The sequence below is a fragment of the Phalangium opilio genome, unplaced genomic scaffold (assembly GCF_054372755.1).
Source record: "Phalangium opilio isolate 3A_F unplaced genomic scaffold, DU_Popi_V2 ptg000031l_1, whole genome shotgun sequence".
In the NCBI taxonomy this organism is placed as follows: domain Eukaryota; kingdom Metazoa; phylum Arthropoda; class Arachnida; order Opiliones; family Phalangiidae; genus Phalangium; species Phalangium opilio.
In genome coordinates, this window is record NW_028324158.1 from 5,703,166 (window position 1) to 5,722,420 (window position 19,255).

Here is a 19,255-nt window from a genome sequence, read left to right on the forward strand (position 1 = left end):
TGTCCAAGAACATGGGGTCTAAAATATTTAATTTCGGAGGTACAAATTGTCCCTAAAAGAAGGAAATTGGGAGACATGTGGAGTAAGACATATCAGAGTGCTCATCTTGTTTAGACAATTTCAATAGTCTCCAATCTAAGAACATTAATGAACCTTCTTGTGGCAGGAGTGTATGTTTAACAAAATGTAACAGTTCAAGAGTTCGAAGTTAATGTTTCTTTTATTCGTACCAAGTTTACCTCCATATTTAAAGGTATTGTTCAAAATGTCCACTCTTGTACTATCATATTTTGAACTGCTTTACATTACCAGCTTAGTCACACCTTTAAACGTGCACTACATTTAATTTATGGCAGACTTATAAGAAACACCATGTATGTTATTCGAAACTGGTCCAGTAGGCCAATGTTGCAATTAAGTTTAGATTTCCGTTAAGGTTTAGATAGTTTTATTATTTTTTCAAACACAATTTCTTTGTTGATAAATTTTATAAAACAATGAACGAAAGAATGTTAATAATATATAAATAATTTAATGCACGTCATCGAACACTAAAATCCAACCTGAAAATATAATTAAACTATTAGTGTTTCAGCTTTATCACTATCTACGTCACAACTTGTAAAACTACTATCTCTCGAGACTTCGCCAACCCATTTTTGAAAATTTGTGCCCCCAAAATTCTCGTGCTTTAATGGCTTTGCATACTTTTCACGTTACAAAATTGTACTAAACTAGACACTGTCGCGAGCGATTTAGTTTTGATTGACTTACATGAACTCCTACAGCTTTACGAACGTTTAAGCCAACACCTACACGCACTCCGACTCCTGAATAGTACGGGTAGTAGGGAACTGCGTGGTGGACGTGGTGAACCTCTGGATATGGTTCTACCGGATAAATATCTAGATCGGGTTTAGCCTCGCGAACTTGTAGTGGAGGTATGTAAGGTTTTCCTACGTGCACGGAGACGGCAGCTTGGCTCCCAGTGACCATCAAGGTGGCAATAACAATGGCAAAGATCTGTTGCCGAAAAATATAAATTGGTAATCGAGAGATTAGTTTACTTTGTGATTTGAGTGAGATTGTTTTATCATGGTGTACAAATGTATATGAACACTAGGGACCGTAAACTAGATTAAAGGGATATGGAATGATTGGAGTTTGAGCCCATATAGTAAGCTTATCTTCCATCAAATAGAGCTTTACTACGAGTGCCTGAATTTCGTAGCATTATCAGTGCATTGGGAATGGACATAGGCATTTCCATTGAATCTGTGCGATGAGCCGTTCCACACAGTCACGTGTCATTGCCTAATCACTACTCCGGGAAATAGTAACGCATATATGCACTAGTTCAAAATATAGTTCCTTACACGCCGCTTCTTAACGCATTGTACATTCCTTCAACCACAACAAATTTCGCCAATTTGCTAAATTTAGTATGAAGGTCCACTATATATGGGGCTATGGGTTTGCATTGAGAGAATAGTAAGCAAAATGTCCTTCTCCCCAATGTTTTATGGTGACTATTCAATGAAAGTTTAACTAAGTACTAACAAGGTACAACATATTTATAAATTAAGCTAAAGTCATAGCTGATAGCAAGACCAGGGTGGTTCCACAACCATCCAGTCTCTGTGCGCCCATCAGTACAATGGTGCCTGGTTTGTATCGCGATTCTTTTGCGATTGTTCAAGCTTTAATTATGTTATAGAGAAGACAATATTTTTAATATTAAAATTTACATACCATAGTTTTCATTTTTATTGTTGTTTGGTAAACAATTGATTAGAAACGATGAGCTGCAGGATTAAGGAACGGTTTCAAATGTGACTTTCTTTCAAAACATTGCATTCTTTTATACTAGCTTTCTAGGGATTATCTTGACTCCGTTAATCTATTTGATGCATATCAAACGGGAATTAAGTGTAGTCCGTTAACTCGTTATCAATGGAATTTAATTCAGATTAAATTTAGCAGTGCTTAAACGGAAACTTAAGTGCAACAACAAGTGGCGTGGGATGATATGTTTTACAGTGGCTTTTAGTACACTCTTCAAAAACACTTAAGTTTTTCCCGTTCCATTTTGAAATTTATGATGGGAATGACTGTTTAAAATAACGGAATTGGCCAGTTCGCGATGAAAACGTTTAGTTGAAAGAATTATAATATGTGGTATGTCTCAGGAGTCAGAACGGCATAATAATTCTATGGTTTTACGAGAATATCGTGTTACCATAATCTCTTTGTGTTTCACTTACGCATAGTACTACTTTTAATTGAGGGAAAGCCAGATTGTTGTAAAACGTCTCAAATAAACGAAATGTATTTAAGTTTATTTTCTTGTATTTGTACTGGTACTGGTGCTTTTATTTGTAATTGTACTGGTACTGGTGCTTTTATTTGTAATTGTACTGGTACTGGTGCTTTTATTTGTAATTGTACTGGTACTGGTGCTTTTATTTGTAATTGTACTGGTACTGGTGCTTTTATTTGTAATTGTACTGGTACTGGTGCTTGTATTTGTAATTGTACTGGTACTGGTGCTTGTATTTGTAATTGTACTGGTACTGGTGCTTGCATTTGTAATTGTACTGGTACTGGTGCTTGTATTTGTAATTGTACTGGTACTGGTGCTTGTATTTGTATTTGTAATTGTACTGGTACTGGTGCTTGTATTTGTATTTGTAATTGTACTGGTACTGGTGCTTGTATTTGTATTTGTAATTGTACTGGTACTGGTGCTTGTATTTGTATTTGTAATTTTACTGGTACTGGTGCTTGTATTTGTATTTGTAATTTTACTGGTACTGGTGCTTGTATTTGTATTTGTAATTTTACTGGTACTGGTGCTTGTATTTGTATTTGTAATTGTACTGGTACTGGTGCTTGTATTTGTATTTGTAATTGTACTGGTACTGGTGCTTGTATTTGTATTTGTAATTGTACTGGTACTGGTGCTTGTATTTGTATTTGTAATTGTGCTGGTACTGGTGCTTGTATTTGTATTTGTAATTGTGCTGGTACTGGTGCTTGTATTTGTATTTGTAATTGTGCTGGTACTGGTGCTTGTATTTGTATTTGTAATTGTGCTGGTACTGGTGCTTGTATTTGTATTTGTATTTGTATTTGTACTTGTACTTGTACTTGTACAAGTTCTTGTATTTGTATTTGTACTTGTACTTGTACAAGTTCTTGTATTTGTATTTGTACTTGTACCGGTGCTTGCACTACAAGTTATTGAGCATCGACACTAAGTCCCTTGAAAATAATTAATTTCATGATAATGTGTTTTCGGAAAAAGGAATTGTTCTTGAAAAAGCGTTGATATGTATTTTTTTCAATTAATTTAGATGGAATAGATCGATTAACAGTAAAATCGGTTGATTGAATTAAATAGTGATTAAGGATTAAATAAATAGAAATAATTAAAGAAAAATTTCAATATCTGAAACGTTCAGTCAATTAGTAAGGTTATTTTCACCTGCCTAAGCAGAAATCACAACACCAACAGAAGCATCTTAATGCGTGAACCAACGCTGTTGAAACAGCTTCGAACTATTAATAAAGTCTGTTTCAAAACTGGTAGTGCAAACGAGTAGGAGCAAGTGTGAACATAGCATTATGGAATTCACTCTCCCACGGTGCGATGCCCATCTGAAGTTTGGTGAACATTAGAGCATGGGAAAAATCATGTTACATAAGTGGAGAATTAAGAGGATACAGAGTTTCATCCTTCTTCTTTCAAATAATCTCTAAGTAGCATGGATATTGATGTTCTCATTCAGATTATTGCTTGGAATTAGTTTGGGATCGTTTATTGAGTATGATCACGCAAAATTTAGGTACTCCGAGCAACTGAAAGCTTTTTTAGAATTAAATTACTCATTGACCTGCCAGAATAACTGCTGAGCAGATATTTTTATAGGATAACGTGCTTAATTATTTAAAAATTTCCCAACGTATTACGCAATTGTAACCAATGGAAATTGAAATATACCAAATAAGAATCTAGAATAAGTAAAATCCTAATAAAATCCATAATATGCCCATGAAGAATAAGTATTTATGTCTAGTAATAGTTCTTTAAATTCAGTTATTGAATTCAAGCGATTATTTGAAACTGTTTCCTGTAGGCCAATATTGTAATTAAAAATAGAATTCCATAAATGTATAGACAGTTTTATTTCTGTGTTTTATTTTTACAAACTTAATATCTTTGTTAACAGAACGTAAAAACAATGAATGAAAGAATGTTAATAAAGTATAAATAATTTCGATCGCATCATCCATCCTAAACATCAACCTAAAAATATATTTAAAATATTAGTCATATGATTTAGTATTTGTTCTTTAAAAAAGGATAGGAGATGTTGGTTAAACTATCTATAGCGTCACATCATATAAAACCAGCTATATCACGAGACTTGTAAGAAGTTAACTTTTTCAAAACTTATTTCAGCAAAATCCACGTGATTTAATAGCCTTACACGCTTTTCACGTGACAAAAATTGCAGGACTTAACTAAACAATTTTGCGCGTAATTTAGTTTCATTTAACTTACGTGAACTCCAACTGCTTTATGAACATTAACCCCTACGCCAACACCGACATGTGGGTAGACATATGGGTAAGGGACTGCATGGTGGACATCAGGATTGTATTCTACGTGATGAACATCTGGATTGTAATCCACATGATGAACATCTGGATAAGTGTCATGGTGAACGTCTACTTGAGGCAATCCCAAATGCAGGGACAAGAATTCTTCGCTTCCAGTTACCATCAAGGTGGCAACGACAATGGCTAAGATCTATTTTTCAATAGAAGCAGATGACAATTGCAACATTAGCTTAGAGTACAAAATGAAATACCACATCAGATTATCCTAAATTGTGGTAATGGCATAGCTTTGAAACGCGTCCTACAAAAAATTAGAGCCAGAGCCATTTCAACGTGCCTTAGTTAATTGAAAACGCTTATTGGTAAAATCTCTCACATCTATAAAAGTCCTGACTAACTGATCATCAACTACCAGTCCATGGAAGCTGAAATTGATCAGTTGAACTTACTTAAAGTACTTATTCGCTAAGTAAAATACACCAGTGCCTTTAGGACGCTTATGTTTTCCTGGGTATCATATGTGACTGTTCAGGCTATGCAGGGTGTTTCTGGGAGGTCTTTAAGCAATGTTCTTTGGGTGATTTTTAGTCGACAATGTCTTTCAAACCACCTCTTAATTAAATGTAATTAATAAACTGAAATACAATGCTAATTAAATTTAAGTGGTCATCCTTAAAACACTGTAATAATAACTGTAAAACGGTTGCCTTTATGAAAAATGTCATAAGATATTTTCGAATTGAAATTGCAAAAAAGACCTCCATAGCTTCTTGCAGACCTTTCAGACACAGCCTAATATTGTTCTACTCTTTATAATTAAAATTATACGTACCATAGTTTTCATATTTCTTTTTAATTTGTGAAGAATAGATAAATGGAACTTTTGAATAAAGAAACTATTTCGAATGTGACTTTCTTCTGAACTGTCGCAGCCTTTTATACCAACTTTCTATAAGGATCATCTTCACTCATATCTTAATCTATTTCATCCATTTCTCAATTAATTACCAGTTTAACAGACAATCAATATAGTAGATAATAAGGTTAATGAGTGCTTTAACAAACACTTTAATTGCCGTATTGAGTGACATGAGATATCTTTAACAGTGGTTTTTTCTAGAAAGTTTTGTTAAGATATGATTAAGATTAATCCTTTATATATTCGAACTGCGTTGATATTGCCTCTTCAAATTAAGAGAATTTGCAATTTAGTGGTAAAAATAATGTCTACTTTAGGAAATTATAATCCGCATTGTGGTTCAAAACTGAAAAATAATTTTTTGATTGTGTGCAAATATTTTATTTTACTATATTTTGATCAAAAGTTCATACATAAGAACAAACAGTATACTTCGTTCGAAGTAACCAGTGTTTGACTGTGGGCATCGAGTAAGATGAGAAGTAAACGACCCTCGAATAAACCTCCACACGAACCAACCAATCAGAAGAGAGGTTTTTGGAGGTCAAAGGTTTCTAAAAAATAGATCCAAACGTTCAATGTTGGTACTCTAGGTTAGAGTGGGATATAGACCGAGTGGGGAAAGGTGAAGCCCCGCCCATTGACATGCGCGGTAACCACTGGATGTTTTACTTCCAACAGCAACACGTAGATGGCGGGAAATTCTACACGTTGGCGCGAAATTTAAAATGCTTCGTTTTACAACATTGGTGTAGATATAAATAATGTTAGTTCAAATCTTAATAAAAAGGTGAATATTTGTGTTAAAATATAGATTTTAAAATATATTTCCCACCATGTTTTGAACACAACATACACATTGTTTATTTCTAAACAGTAAAGGATTTACATGTAATATTATTAATCCCGACGTTGGGAAAAAATGGTTAAAATTATTTTTTGACCGAGCGATGATGCCTAAATTGGAAAATACCTGCACTTGCTTCTTTGCAAGATCATGCCTTGTTTCTTCGATGAAAGACATAATAGTTTTGTAATAGCTATTTTGTTTCAAGGATAATTTTTCTCTGAATTTTCAGTTAATTCCAGGATGAAGAGAGTAGTTTTGTAAAGTGCGTTGCTTAAAGTCAATTTAGTTACCAAAAACATTAATAATGACGATAATGAAACAGACTGAATGTATGTTAAACTTTTTTTGTTATTGTCTTAACTTTGCATTAATATAGCCGAAGCAAAACAAGTTTAACATACATTCATTCTATCTCATAATCGTGATTATTTACATTTTTGGCCAATTGAAGTAACTTCAAGCGCCGTACTTTACAAAGCCTTTTCTCCTCATCCCGGAATTAACCTCAATAAATCACAAAAACAACCCTGATAACAAACAAGCAAGATATGTTATTAAATCTAATTTTATTATACATTTCCGCTGTTTATTCTTTTATTCATCATAGGGGCTTCAATTGATCTGCATTTGGGAGTTACTTTATTATTTCTACCAAAGAAATTCAGAGAAAAATTATAATTGAATGTTTATTGTGTATAAAAAAAGTTGTAAAACAACTCACGAGATTATACACTTGATACACATTTTCAATACAAAATATCAAGAGAATTACGCATAAATGAAATAGTCACGCGTACAAATTTAAATTGGAAAAAATAAAGTAGTAAATCAGTGAATTTTTTCTCCCTCTCTTCTTTTAACATTCAGTAACCTTCAATAAGTTGAAGTCGAATTATTTTATGTACATCAGATACGTTGTTCGAAAAAAGATCAAAAACGCTAGTTTAGGAATTGAATTTGCATCCTAATTGTAATACTGCTATTGTAAAATGTATTTTGGGCTGCGCAAAAGTTTAGGAACAGGAACATTAAGAGCATTTAATAGAGTTAAGGGCTGGAGAATGTTATGAACTAACTTGTGAATAAAAGTAATATGATTCAGTCATTAATTTTGAGGAGATCAAGGATTGCCAAAAAGAGTCCATATTTATATGTATAGCTTTAGGTAAAAAGTATTTATGCCCGAACTCTATAAAATTACGCTGTACTGCTTCTACTTACAAACAGCAACCTGGAACGAACTAGGCTTAAATATAAGATGCGGAAATGACGCAGAGATTTCAACTGACTACAAAATTTAAACGAAATCTCTAGGAACGACGACATAAGCTAATAGTCTTGGTGACGTTCCTACAAAAATGTAACTTAGCGTCGAATATAGTTCCCAAATCTTTAGTTTGAGTTGCTGTGCGGATGTGTTAGGAGTCAATTAAAGCATAGCGCGGGTCCATCGGATCCCCTACAAGGTAACTTTCCTCCTGTACTCCAGTTTTGGCTTGACAAAGGCTAGTGGGCGGGATTTATAAGTGCACTTATAAATCCCACCCATAAATGCCTCCTGCCTACACCAAGCCAAAACTGGAGTTCGTAAGGAAAGTCAACATGTAGGGGATCCGCTGGACCCGCGCTTTGCTTTAAGTAGGAGTTCAGCGACATTCAAACGAATTGGTTATTAGAAAACTAATATTCTCTCATTGATGGAACAAAACATTACCATGCAAAGACGGAAGTGCCGGTACTTTCTTTTTAAGGCATCATTGCTCGGTCCACTGATAAATTTCCTGACGTTGAGATTATTTGGGAAATATACATTCATTTCTGTGTTTCTGAAACTCGAAAATGGCCATTTACAACCCATGTTTATTTAACAAATAATAAATTTAAATCCTAAAGACAAACTACTCCCATAATTATACATTTAATATTGCAAAACTCATGAACTTAAACATATTTACTTTTATTGTTTAGTATGTGTTTAAAACATGGTGGGAAATATATTTTAAAATCTATATTTTAACACAAATATTCACCTTTTTATTAAGATTTGAACTAACATTATCTATATCAACACCAATGTTGTAAAACGAAGATTTTAAATTTCGCGCCAAAGTGTAGATTTTCCCGCCATCTACGTGTTGCTGTTGGAAGTAAAACATCCAGTGGTTACCGCGCATGTCAATGGGCGGGGCTTCACCTTTCCCCACTCGGTCTATATCCCACTCTAACCTAGGTGATATATATTACCTCTCCGTGTGACGTAGTCCAGGAGAGGCTCTGTAACGGCCGTGTCTGTCTGTCTGTCTGTCTGTACGTTGTTACCACCCACGTGACCGCGTTCGCAGTTTGCGTATCGGAGCAAACGGGTTCGCCATTTCCGAACTGCTTTCACAGTCACGGAAATGGCTCCTCTACTTGAGTTCTCACACCACCATCTTCCGGTCTTTGGCCATCCCTCACGGACACCAGTCTGTTCTTACTGGCTTCTAATCACCACCATCTTCTGGTCTTCGTCTTGGACAACAGTCTGTACATACTGGCTTCCAATCACCACCATCTTCTGTTCTTTGTCAATCCCACATTGACACCAGTCTGCACTTACACTGGCTTCTAACACCACCATCCACTGGTCTTCCGTCTACTCCTCATAGACACCAATCTGTATCATTGGCTTCTACTCCATTATCATCGTTTGGTTTTAGGATATACGCGGCGATCAGCTAGGGTTACGAGAAACGTCTAGCCTCCCTAAGGTGGGATCGCCACCAAAGGTTTTCGCAATTGCGCTTTTTCCTTACTATTATAATGGAAACGAATCGTATATATACCCCAAAATTTTGTAAAGACAAATTCTGATAAACCACTATCCCTTTAAAAAATGTTATTATCCTTTAAGAAATTCGCTAGAAGGCGAGGTGGGCGCTGGTCGCACACCTGCATTCAACGGGTATTTTTCTATTTTCCAAATGGAACGTCACTGGCCATGATGCCCATCCCGATTCTTTACAATTCGCAAGCGTAGCTAATCTCTTCGGGTTAGTGAGACCCCATCCGCGCGCATTCCTATTTTATTTTTATTATTCAAAAAAAAACCGAAAACTTGGAGTTTGTCAACCCCTTTTGCCAATAGTATTTCATTAACCTGTCATGCTATATATATTGTAAATACGTTATTTGTTAAGAGTGTATTTTTAAACCACAATGAAAGGGTGTGTGTTCCCTGACCCAAAAGGTCACGGGGTAAACACCACGCGCGAAAGCAAATCTGACCACGAGGGTTAAGGAGAACGAACCCAGATGAGAGAGAGACTCTAAAATGTCGAACGATGATTGGTCCCGAAGACCTTAGAAAGTCGAAAGGTGATTGGATTAAAAATCACTCTTTCAAGACACCCGAAATGCATAAAAGGGCAAACTCGGACAATAGAAAGTAGTATTCTATAGACCTCCACGACTCGAGATAGACCTGGACGTTTTTGGTTAGGGACTACGCGGAATGATGTGCCGTATAAATAAAAGACTTAGCGCGTAAACTTAAAAACTTTAAAGTTGGACTCTATACCCATGGAACAATTAAACCGCGCTAAATTCATCTTGGAAGGGCTCTTGCCCTACGACACCCGCTCGTTACGCCGGCTGTCCATCGCAACTTAACCGAGGACGCCTGAAACTAATCCATGCCGTCGATGCGCCGTCCGTCGTTCCTGGGAGCACCAGTCCCGAGTCAACTCTACGCTGCTCGAGATCAACAAAGCGATAAGTACCCAAACGTTCGATTCGCCTCTAGGCACCTAAACTTAACTTCTTTGAGAGTTATGAACTTATGATAAACACGTACGTGGTCAGAACTCTTAGTAAACGAACTTTGAAACCCTTATGTGGTTATCCAATACTTTTTAGTTTAACTTTAAAACCCTTATGTGGTTAATGTTAATTTGATATCTTTATAAAACCCTTATGTGGTTAATGTTAGTTTAATATCTATGTAAAACCCTTATGTGGTTTACCCAAATGTTAAGATTATGTTAGTGTTTAATTCCAATTATTTAGTTTATTATTATTATTTTGCATGAAGTGTGCATGACCATTTTGCATGTTAGAGTTAAGTAAAACGTATTATTTTTATTCTAAGTATTATTATTAAATGATTTGTTGGCAAACTCCTAATTTGGTTCCCATCTCTTCATTTTTACCAAAACCCCTAGACAACCGATTGACCATAAGTTAATTTACTCACTAACCCCAATAGTGAAAGTTACGTGAGCTTACCCGGGCTTAGGATTTTATGTTTATAGCGAAAGTTTAGTTCCCCATCATGAAATTTAAGTTTATCATAATAATTTCGTTATAATTTGAAGAAAGCGGGCAAGAGGGGTACCCTTCACTTTAAACGTCAATATTAGCAAAGTTTGAGATGATAATAGGTATAACTTTATTTTAAACGATTTAACTATTATTAATGTTAATTATTGAAGATTAAAATGATTAAAAATAATTATATTTATTTAAATATTAAAGATAAACCTCTCGTGCAAAGAGAGAGATTATCATTGCCTCCTATATCTACCAAGGCCCGTGCATGCGATATATTTCCTTCATTGCCTCCTATATCTATCAAGGCCCGTGCATTGTGATATATTTCATTCATTGCCTCCTATATCTATCAAGGCCCGTGCATTGTGATATATTTCATTCATTGCCTCCTATATCTATCAAGGCCCGAGCATTGCGATATATTTTTCAAAACAACATCAAAAATGGGAAGCTCCTCTCAGAAACATAATAATTTCTTTTCTCTGTATATGAAATGAAAATATGGATAATATTGCGCTCCTTCTTTAATGGTATGAATCCTTGCCTGTCTATTAATATTTTACGTAGGAGTAATACGTTTTTAGCGAAGTCTAGAGAGGATAAACATAAGCGAGATTGTTTCGGAAAAAAAATTCTGCTTCCACTAATGGGTTTATACTCCTTGTTACTGTTGTATAGAGTAATCATGATAAAAGCTTAAACAATTACGAGAGGACAGACCTTTTTTATCCTCTTGTTTTATTCTTAATAAGAATATAAAACATTTATTTTGTATCAAAAAATTTTTTGGTGCTAAGATTGCTTTAAAAAAATCCAAACGGCTAGGCATTGGTAAAAAAGAAAAATGATATTTTTCAAATCTAATGAGATAACGCCCACCTAGTTGAAAATTGCCCTTTTTTATCCGCGGGAGCCATTCTTAATGAGAATTTCGATGCTAGTAGGTTGTCAATTAAACTACCGGTATATTATTGTTGTTGGAAATTGGATATTAAGTCGAATTAAGTGGTTGTAAAGAGCCAGCAGGTTTTTGCCGCTTCTTTTTGTGAGTATTTGATTTTTGTATGTAAAATGGAGGAAGATAATGTTGAGAGTAAGGATGAAATGCGGAAGCGCAAAGCGCGGTAAAGGATGAGGGCAAAAAGGTCGACGTTTTCATTGGATACTTAAGGTTATATAATCTTCTCGACACGGAGAGGTAATATTTTGGTTTTCCCAACTTGTTTTTAATATGAACTCTCCAAAATAAGCGGAATAGAAAACGAGTGGGCGTGATTAGTATTCATAATTGAAGATTCTGAAAGTGTAATAGATTTGTTCATTAATTTGCCCAGGTTGGCATTAGTACGTTTGCCAAATTTTCTCTTAATGTTCCTATACTTTATGAAAACAATTATTTAAGAAATGAAATGGTTTAAAGATGAAAATTTGGTTTTTACATTTACTCTTTCTGCCATAAACCTAGTACTAAAGATTTATATGCACAAATTATGTTTCGTGTTTGTATTCTTTTATCGAATTAGTTTTCCATAATGTGCACTGTTTAAGTACCAACTTTATATAACATCAAGGCTCGTTAGATTTTCTTTTATTTTCATTAATATTTGGGCCAAAATATTATGTTAGATTATTTTTTGAACATCCTTGATTTGAAATTGAGCAGTTGCAAAAATTTGAGATTCAAATATTCCCAATAAGAAACTAAAGAAATAAAGTAGTTCAGTTTTACTCTTATCGAAAACATAATTCTGGTTACAACGAAAGTAGAACGTCATTTTGACCACGCGCAATGATTTTCCGTTTCTTTCAATACCCTTATTCAGCGTTCAGGAGGCTTATTTGTTCCATAGACTGCCTCGTATGACCAGTTCCACTGAACAAACATTGAAGACCCATTTTCTCTCCCCATTGTCGGTATAGAAGAGTTCCATTAGCATTAGCCAAACCGACTTGTCCCTCTCTCAAGTCAAGTAAAGGTTATCCAAATTCAATTAGTAATTTCAAAACTTAATTCGAAACTGTTCCCAGTAGGCCAATGTTGAAATAATGTAAAGATTTCCATAAATGTTTGGACAGTTTTATTTTCCGTGTTTTTTTACAAACTCAATTTCTTTGTTAACAAAATTAAAAGAACAATGAATGAAAGAATGTTGATAACGTATAAATAATTTCGACCGCATCATATCCGTTCTAAATATTAACCTAAAAATATATATTTAAAATATTAGTTTTTGCATTTGATCTTATTCCAAAAGAATTAGCTACTAGAGGCACATCTTACGTGAACTCCTACAGATTTATGAACGTTAACTCCAACGCTTGGGTAGACGTAAGGATAGGGACGGTAATCTACATATGAGACATCACGGTGAACATCTGGGTAGTAGATGCGGGGTGGTCCTATGTGCAAGGACAAGATTCCTTCGCTTCCAGTGATCATAAAGGCGGCAACGACAATGGCAACGGCAAAGATCTATTGCCGAATAGAATAATATAGTAATAAGAAGACTTGTGCAATTCGTGGATTAAGGGATGAAGAATAGTAGCTTTGAAAGTTTTCTCGATAAATTACAACGAGGTATATTTAGATTTATTTAGCTAGTTAATTAAATAATTACATTCTATTTTCGTCTACATAATTTTAAGTCCTGACTGACTCATCTGAAATACGTCTACGTATTCACTATATGTTTCATAAGTTTGTGACTGGTTTCTGAGAGCTTGTCATGAAGTAGGTCATATATTCTCGTAAAAGTGACTCCCGATAAGGAGCTGTCAAAGGCTTAGCACAGACTAAATAGGAAGAAGGGATGAAAAACCAAGTGCAGGCAATTCTCGCTTGTCGTTCTCGAACTAGCTATCAGTAAGTCTTTAGCATAACGAAGTATATGTAGCGTCATACTTATGGAACGTATCTAATAAACTAATACTAAGAAAGATACACTGGTGCCATTAGAACAGCATGGTTTGCTTGGAATAATTTGCGACTATTGTCAAGTCTTTACAAAGATGTTATTCAAAATATATTTACCATAGTTTTCATATTCCTTGATGATGGTTGAAGAACAGTTAATGGAAGTATAGAAACTTTGAATGTTTACTTAACCGTTGTTAAAGATCTGAATTTGAATGTGACTTTCTTTGGAATATTTTAGCCTTTTATAGCAGCTTCCCAAGGATCATCTTCACTCCTATCTTAATCTATTTCACCCATTTAAATAGGGAAGTGTATAGTCCGTTAATTCGTTATCAAAGGAATTTAATAGAGAATGAATGAAGTATAGCTATTGATTTTAACAATCTCTAAAATCGTTTTATGAAGTTCTATTCATTTCCATACTCGAGTTTGCGATGGTATTGACGCGTGAAAACATGTCCAGCTTAGAAAATTATTCTGCACTGTGTTTCAAAGTGATGTTATAATTCTCAGAGTTTAGGCTAATATTTCATGTTACGATAATTCTGTTTTAGTGCACCTATCATATTAGTTGTTCTATTTTAGGAGGGAGTTCACCTGTTTAGGTAAGCAAACGGCCAACATCTCTGACTGAAAACAATTTTGATTTACTATAAACCCAATATACTTTGGCTGGTTAGAATTTACTGTGTTATTAGTTACTAATTAATTCAAGTTATCCGTAACTATTATGTCAAGAATCGTCATGACAATAAAGTTTTCAAACGCGATTTAGTTTTTTTTCCAATTAATATTAGTAATACTTGTAAATTAACAATTTTGGAATTCGAGCACTCTTACCCTTCGCAATATAGATTATCAGACATATCTAACAAAGCAAAGCAAAACGCAATCAGTAACTTTTTAAATTTTGAATGTACTCATTTTTTGTCCACCTGGACCTGTACTCGATAAGAAGTTAGACTATAGCTACGCTTAATTGATCCGCGAATGTGGTCATTTTTGTTTGGACGTTTGACAAATTTTCATTTAAATGTTAATTTAATTATCTATAATTGGCTTTTTTCATGGTTCCAAATGAAATTACTGGTGCTTAACGTTCAGCTATGATATTATTTATATTTAGCCACAAGTTGAATCCAGCCTTAATTTTTAAATTTGAAAAGCAGGTTTCTACACTGGAAAATTTTACCAATTGTGACAGGAATGCACACATCTGTATCAGAAGTAGGATGAGGACTAGATGTTTGGACGAAGCCCAATTACTCTGTATGGTCAGTTGAACACCCCGGTTATATTCCCCTTAATTACTACTAAAGACGGGGTTCATTAGCATTAGCCAAATTCTCCATCTCTCGTCCCTTGTAACAGTTATTAAGACCAACAATGTAATCATGTTTAGTTTTGTAAGTTTACACAGTTTTATTTCTTTGTTTTTTTTACAAACTTAATTTCTTCTAAATAAAATTAAAAAATCAATGAACTAAATAATGGTACTTAACATATAAATAATTTCGACCGTATCAACCATCCTAAACATCAACCTAAAAATATTTAAAATATTTAGTCAGGTGATTGAGAATTTGATCATTATTATAAAGTATAAGAGCAACTAAATGTAGCACGTGACATATAATTAACTTACGTGAACTCCTACAGACTTATGAACGTTAACGCTTGGGTAGACGTAAGGGTAGTGAACTCCATGGTGGTAATCTACATATGGGACATCATGGTGAACGTGAGTGTGGTGGTGTACATCATCGTGGTGAACATCAGTGTGGCTGTGTGCATCATCGTGATGAACATCATGGTGGTGGTGGTGGTCATCTGGGTAGTAGATGTGGGGTGGTCCTATGTGCAAGTCTAAGATTCCTTCGCTCCCAGTGATCATAAAGATGGTAACGACAATGACAACGGCAAAGATCTATTGCCGAAAAGAATAAAATGGTTATCGGAAGACATGTGAACGTCGATAAGAATCAGGTTGTTTAACCAAGATGTGGAGAATGTCATAGCATTGAAACTTTCATAAAATATTAGAATAAACTCCCAACCCCAACTACTTCAATTAAAATGCTGAAGTTTCACCTGGAACTTACTGCTAAGTAGTCCTTACTCATTCACTTAGAATGGCACAGGTGCCTTCTGTACATTGTATTTTATTTCGGGGTTTACTGGGAATCATTTATTACTACTGTCCAGGGTGTATATAAAAATATACGTACCATAGTTTTCATATTTCTTCTCTGTTTGTTGAAGAAAATTTAAATGGAAGTGAAGAAGTGATCAGTGTATTTTTAAAGCTGTAGAATAAGGCCCAAATCGAATGTGACTATTTTTCAAACATTGAATCCTTTTATACCAGGTTTTTAAGGATCATCTTAACTCCTATCTTAACATATTTCATCTATTTTAAATGGGAAGTACAGTGCATTAGTTCGTTCTCAATTAATTAAGCATTAAATTGAGATTAAACTAAGTCTAAAGGCTAACGAGTGCTCTTAAACATATACTTAAGTGCCCTAACGAGTTTCGTGAGATGTTTTACATCGATGAAACGAGAAAATTCGAGCAATTGCAAATGTTTTATTACAATTATTTTGATAGGGCTGATATATTACGTAAAATTAACCTTTTCATGGAATTACGTAATTCTTTATTTTGAAAATTCTCTTCAGTCGCAACAATTCGATATTAAAATATTCCGAATAGGATTCTAGAGAAGTAAAATCATAATAAATTCCATCTTTGATAGATAGCGCAAGGAAAATAAGTACTCTTTTCTTTCTCCCTAAATAAATGGGAATTTTCAGGGTAAAACCAAATGAAAAGATGCAGAAAAATTGCTTTTACTTCATCCATTAGAAGGCACAGGAAAAATATAGGAGAGAGAAGCGGGGACAAAAGGATTGCCACAGAAAGGGGTTTTTTCCATTTTGTCACGAATTATCCAACATGAAATTAATGCACTGTCCAAACCCTGACTCAGTGTTTACCCATCCCTGTTTAGTATTACAGTTTCTAGCCTTTAACTTCGGAACTGTTTTATCTTAAAATAAGTTATAAAAGGTTCGCCCTCCTTTTTACGCAAGTTTATGCCATATCATAACCCAATATAACTCTTCATAAGTATTGGTCTTGAAAGGCGTAGCATCCACTTTGTCTATTGAGAAGGAGGAGCTAAGGTTCGTGAGATAATTTACACGGTAGGTTGAATTTAGGAGGAAAGTTGAAATCCACTGGCCAGTATGACTGCCAGAACTGTGGTAAGGCATAGGAGAGTGTGGCCGTGACGTAGTACTCGCCCAAATGAAAACTCTCTGTAAGAGAAAGATGCTGTAGTAAATCGTCCGATTTAAATCTAAAACTTTTTCGATCATGGTTAGATGGCGCGATAAAGTATTTATCGGGACATAGAAACGGGGTTCATCCATTTCCGTCTCTGCGCACTCTCAGCCTATCCAAATGGTCTAGAGCGCAGGCGCGGAAAAGCGTGAAGGAAAGTGCAAATTCCCCCTCCCCCTGTCTTTTCTTCTTAGTTACATTGAAGAGGCTTATGGAGATGACCGTTGGCCATGGTTTCACTTTCAGGCACATCCTCCACCAGAAGACGCCCCTGTTCCCATTATAAACGATGGGTGCTCTTAGCTAATATCCTTGCGACCTATACTTATGGCGAGTATTACAAGGTTATGCTTCTATCTTTCCCATTTTGGAAAAGTTCATGCAAAAACATTTGATTCGGAATTTTAAATTTCGGGGAGATACATTCGCTCGGATTAAGCCTGGTTTTCACTGCCGAAATTTTCACGGAACAGAAAAGAAAAATCCGCAAAATTTTGCGGAAAATTCCTTAAAAAGCGGTGGCAAAACGTTTTCACTTGTAATTTGAAAGAGTGCGAGTTCGTGGAGACCAAGGCTTATCAGTTATGTTGAAAATGCACCAATAGCAACCTATCTATTTTCTTAGACTTAATTGTCTTTGTAAAAACGTTCAATTTTATCATATAAATAACGATTAAGCCAAATTTCTTTAGCAAATCGTTAACTATAAATTTTTAGACATTTAAAGCCTGGTTTTCACTGCCGAAATTTTCACGGAACAGAAAAGAAAAATCCGCAAGATTTTGCGGAAAATTCCTTAAAAAACGGCGGCAAAACGTTTTCACTTGTAATACGGAAAGAGTGCGATCTCGTGGAGACCAAGGCTTAACTGTTATGTTGAAAATGCACCAATAACAACCTATCGATTTTATTAGACTTTATTGTCTTTGCAAAAACGTTAATTTCTATCATATAAATAGCGATTAAGCCAAATTTCTTTAGCTAATCGTTAACTATACATTTTTATACAAGGCGTTTCTGTAGTCGAAACAGAAACACCTTGAACTAAAAAAAATGGCGTCGAAAAAAAGCCTCGCGAGCTGACCAAAACCAAGCCTATGACGTCACGCATTCGTCTATTCCTATTGGCCACCGCTTTCCTTTCCGTAAAAATTTGCGGAAAAATAGAAAACCAATTCCGTGCTTGCCGCCCTGAAAACGCGAAATTTTGCGGCAAATTACCTCCGAAAAAACGGCGCGGAACGCGGTTTTTCCTGCGTTTTGGGCCAGTGAAAACCAGCCTTTACTCGACAACAGAAGCGCCTTGAAAATAAAAAAATGGCGTCGAAAAAAAGCCTCGCGAGCTGACCAAAACCAAGCCTATGACGTCACGCATTCGTCGATTCCTATTGGCCACCGCTTTCCTTTCCGTAAAAATTTGCGGAAAAATAGAAAACCAGATCCGTGCTTGCCGCACAGAAAACGCGAAACTTTGCGGCAAGTTACCTCTAAAAAAACGGCGCGGAACGCGGTTTTTCCTGCGTTTTGGGCCAGTGAAAACCAGGCTTTAGCCTATAAGCAACCCCTTTTCAGGATAAAAATAAAACTGAAAAAGGCCGATTTTCACAAACCATTGGGTCAAAAGCGTCTCGCTTTAGAGAAATAGACTTTATTTCTTTGAGTGGAAAGACCTAAAATATGGATTTTCTAGAACCATCTCTCCATCTAGAATGTCCCAGAAGTTCCACTCGGAACCTTGCAAAACAGAGTATATTTTGAAGGAATTTAAATCCCTAGGTTTTATTTTTGTCAAGCACTTATAGGGAGAACTTTGAAACAATTTTAAAGGCGCTGAGAGTATTTTGAAGTATTTTTTCGGTGAGAGTAGATTTACTTGAAGTTTAAATTGTTCTCAAAATTTCGTTTGGAAGTTCAAATTTATCCCACGAAAACGTCATTATAATCTACTAGTTTTTATGTCGAGGCATCTTTCTTATCTATTCGTATTTTAATATAATTTGACGTTCAGATTTTCCATAAACATCCCCCGGGATTTCGGGAATCATATCAGATTCTTTTTATTCTCATTTAACCTTTTTTAGGATATTTTCTCGGATCGGATATTCTCCGATATTTGATCCTACCAGAAGCTTATAACCACTACGAAAGTTCACATCAGATTCAGAAGCTTCTCCCAGCTCGGCGTTGAGGATGAATAAATATTTTTCTTCGATGTATCTAAGAGGGAAATACACGGGGGTAAAACTTGCCTTCTATCTCACTTTTCGGGTTCAGAGAGTGCGCA

At 35.2% G+C, this 19,255-nt stretch overlaps 1 protein-coding gene and 5 long non-coding RNA genes across 6 annotated transcripts; 2 read left to right on the forward strand and 4 right to left on the reverse strand.

Moving 5' to 3' along the window:
- Positions 1 to 431: 431 nt before the first annotated feature.
- LOC149690187 (uncharacterized) lies at positions 432 to 1,892 on the reverse strand. The gene is made up of 3 exons (XR_016383653.1): positions 1,753 to 1,892; positions 775 to 1,023; positions 432 to 563 (listed from the first exon to the last, which is right to left on the reverse strand). It is a non-coding gene; the product is annotated as an uncharacterized LOC149690187 (long non-coding RNA).
- A 253-nt stretch (positions 1,893 to 2,145) lies between these two features.
- LOC149690188 (uncharacterized) lies at positions 2,146 to 4,815 on the forward strand. Its single transcript, XR_016383655.1, has 2 exons — positions 2,146 to 2,178; positions 3,357 to 4,815. It is a non-coding gene; the product is annotated as an uncharacterized LOC149690188 (long non-coding RNA).
- On the reverse strand, positions 4,170 to 5,583 carry LOC149690189 (uncharacterized). Its single transcript, XR_016383654.1, has 3 exons — positions 5,459 to 5,583; positions 4,568 to 4,816; positions 4,170 to 4,309 (listed from the first exon to the last, which is right to left on the reverse strand). It is a non-coding gene; the product is annotated as an uncharacterized LOC149690189 (long non-coding RNA).
- Positions 5,584 to 12,761: 7,178 nt separating this feature from the next.
- LOC149690190 (uncharacterized) lies at positions 12,762 to 13,877 on the reverse strand. Its single transcript, XR_016383656.1, has 3 exons — positions 13,738 to 13,877; positions 12,988 to 13,179; positions 12,762 to 12,908 (listed from the first exon to the last, which is right to left on the reverse strand). It is a non-coding gene; the product is annotated as an uncharacterized LOC149690190 (long non-coding RNA).
- A 21-nt stretch (positions 13,878 to 13,898) lies between these two features.
- On the forward strand, positions 13,899 to 15,135 carry LOC149690191 (uncharacterized). The gene is made up of 2 exons (XR_016383659.1): positions 13,899 to 14,228; positions 14,793 to 15,135. It is a non-coding gene; the product is annotated as an uncharacterized LOC149690191 (long non-coding RNA).
- On the reverse strand, positions 15,021 to 16,011 carry LOC149690192 (uncharacterized). Its single transcript, XM_089869702.1, has 3 exons — positions 15,852 to 16,011; positions 15,269 to 15,550; positions 15,021 to 15,167 (listed from the first exon to the last, which is right to left on the reverse strand). The coding sequence occupies exons 1-3, from the start codon at positions 15,861 to 15,863 to the stop codon at positions 15,156 to 15,158; spliced, it is 306 nt and encodes a 101-aa protein (XP_089725828.1). The 5' UTR covers positions 15,864 to 16,011; the 3' UTR covers positions 15,021 to 15,155.
- Positions 16,012 to 19,255: the final 3,244 nt, after the last annotated feature.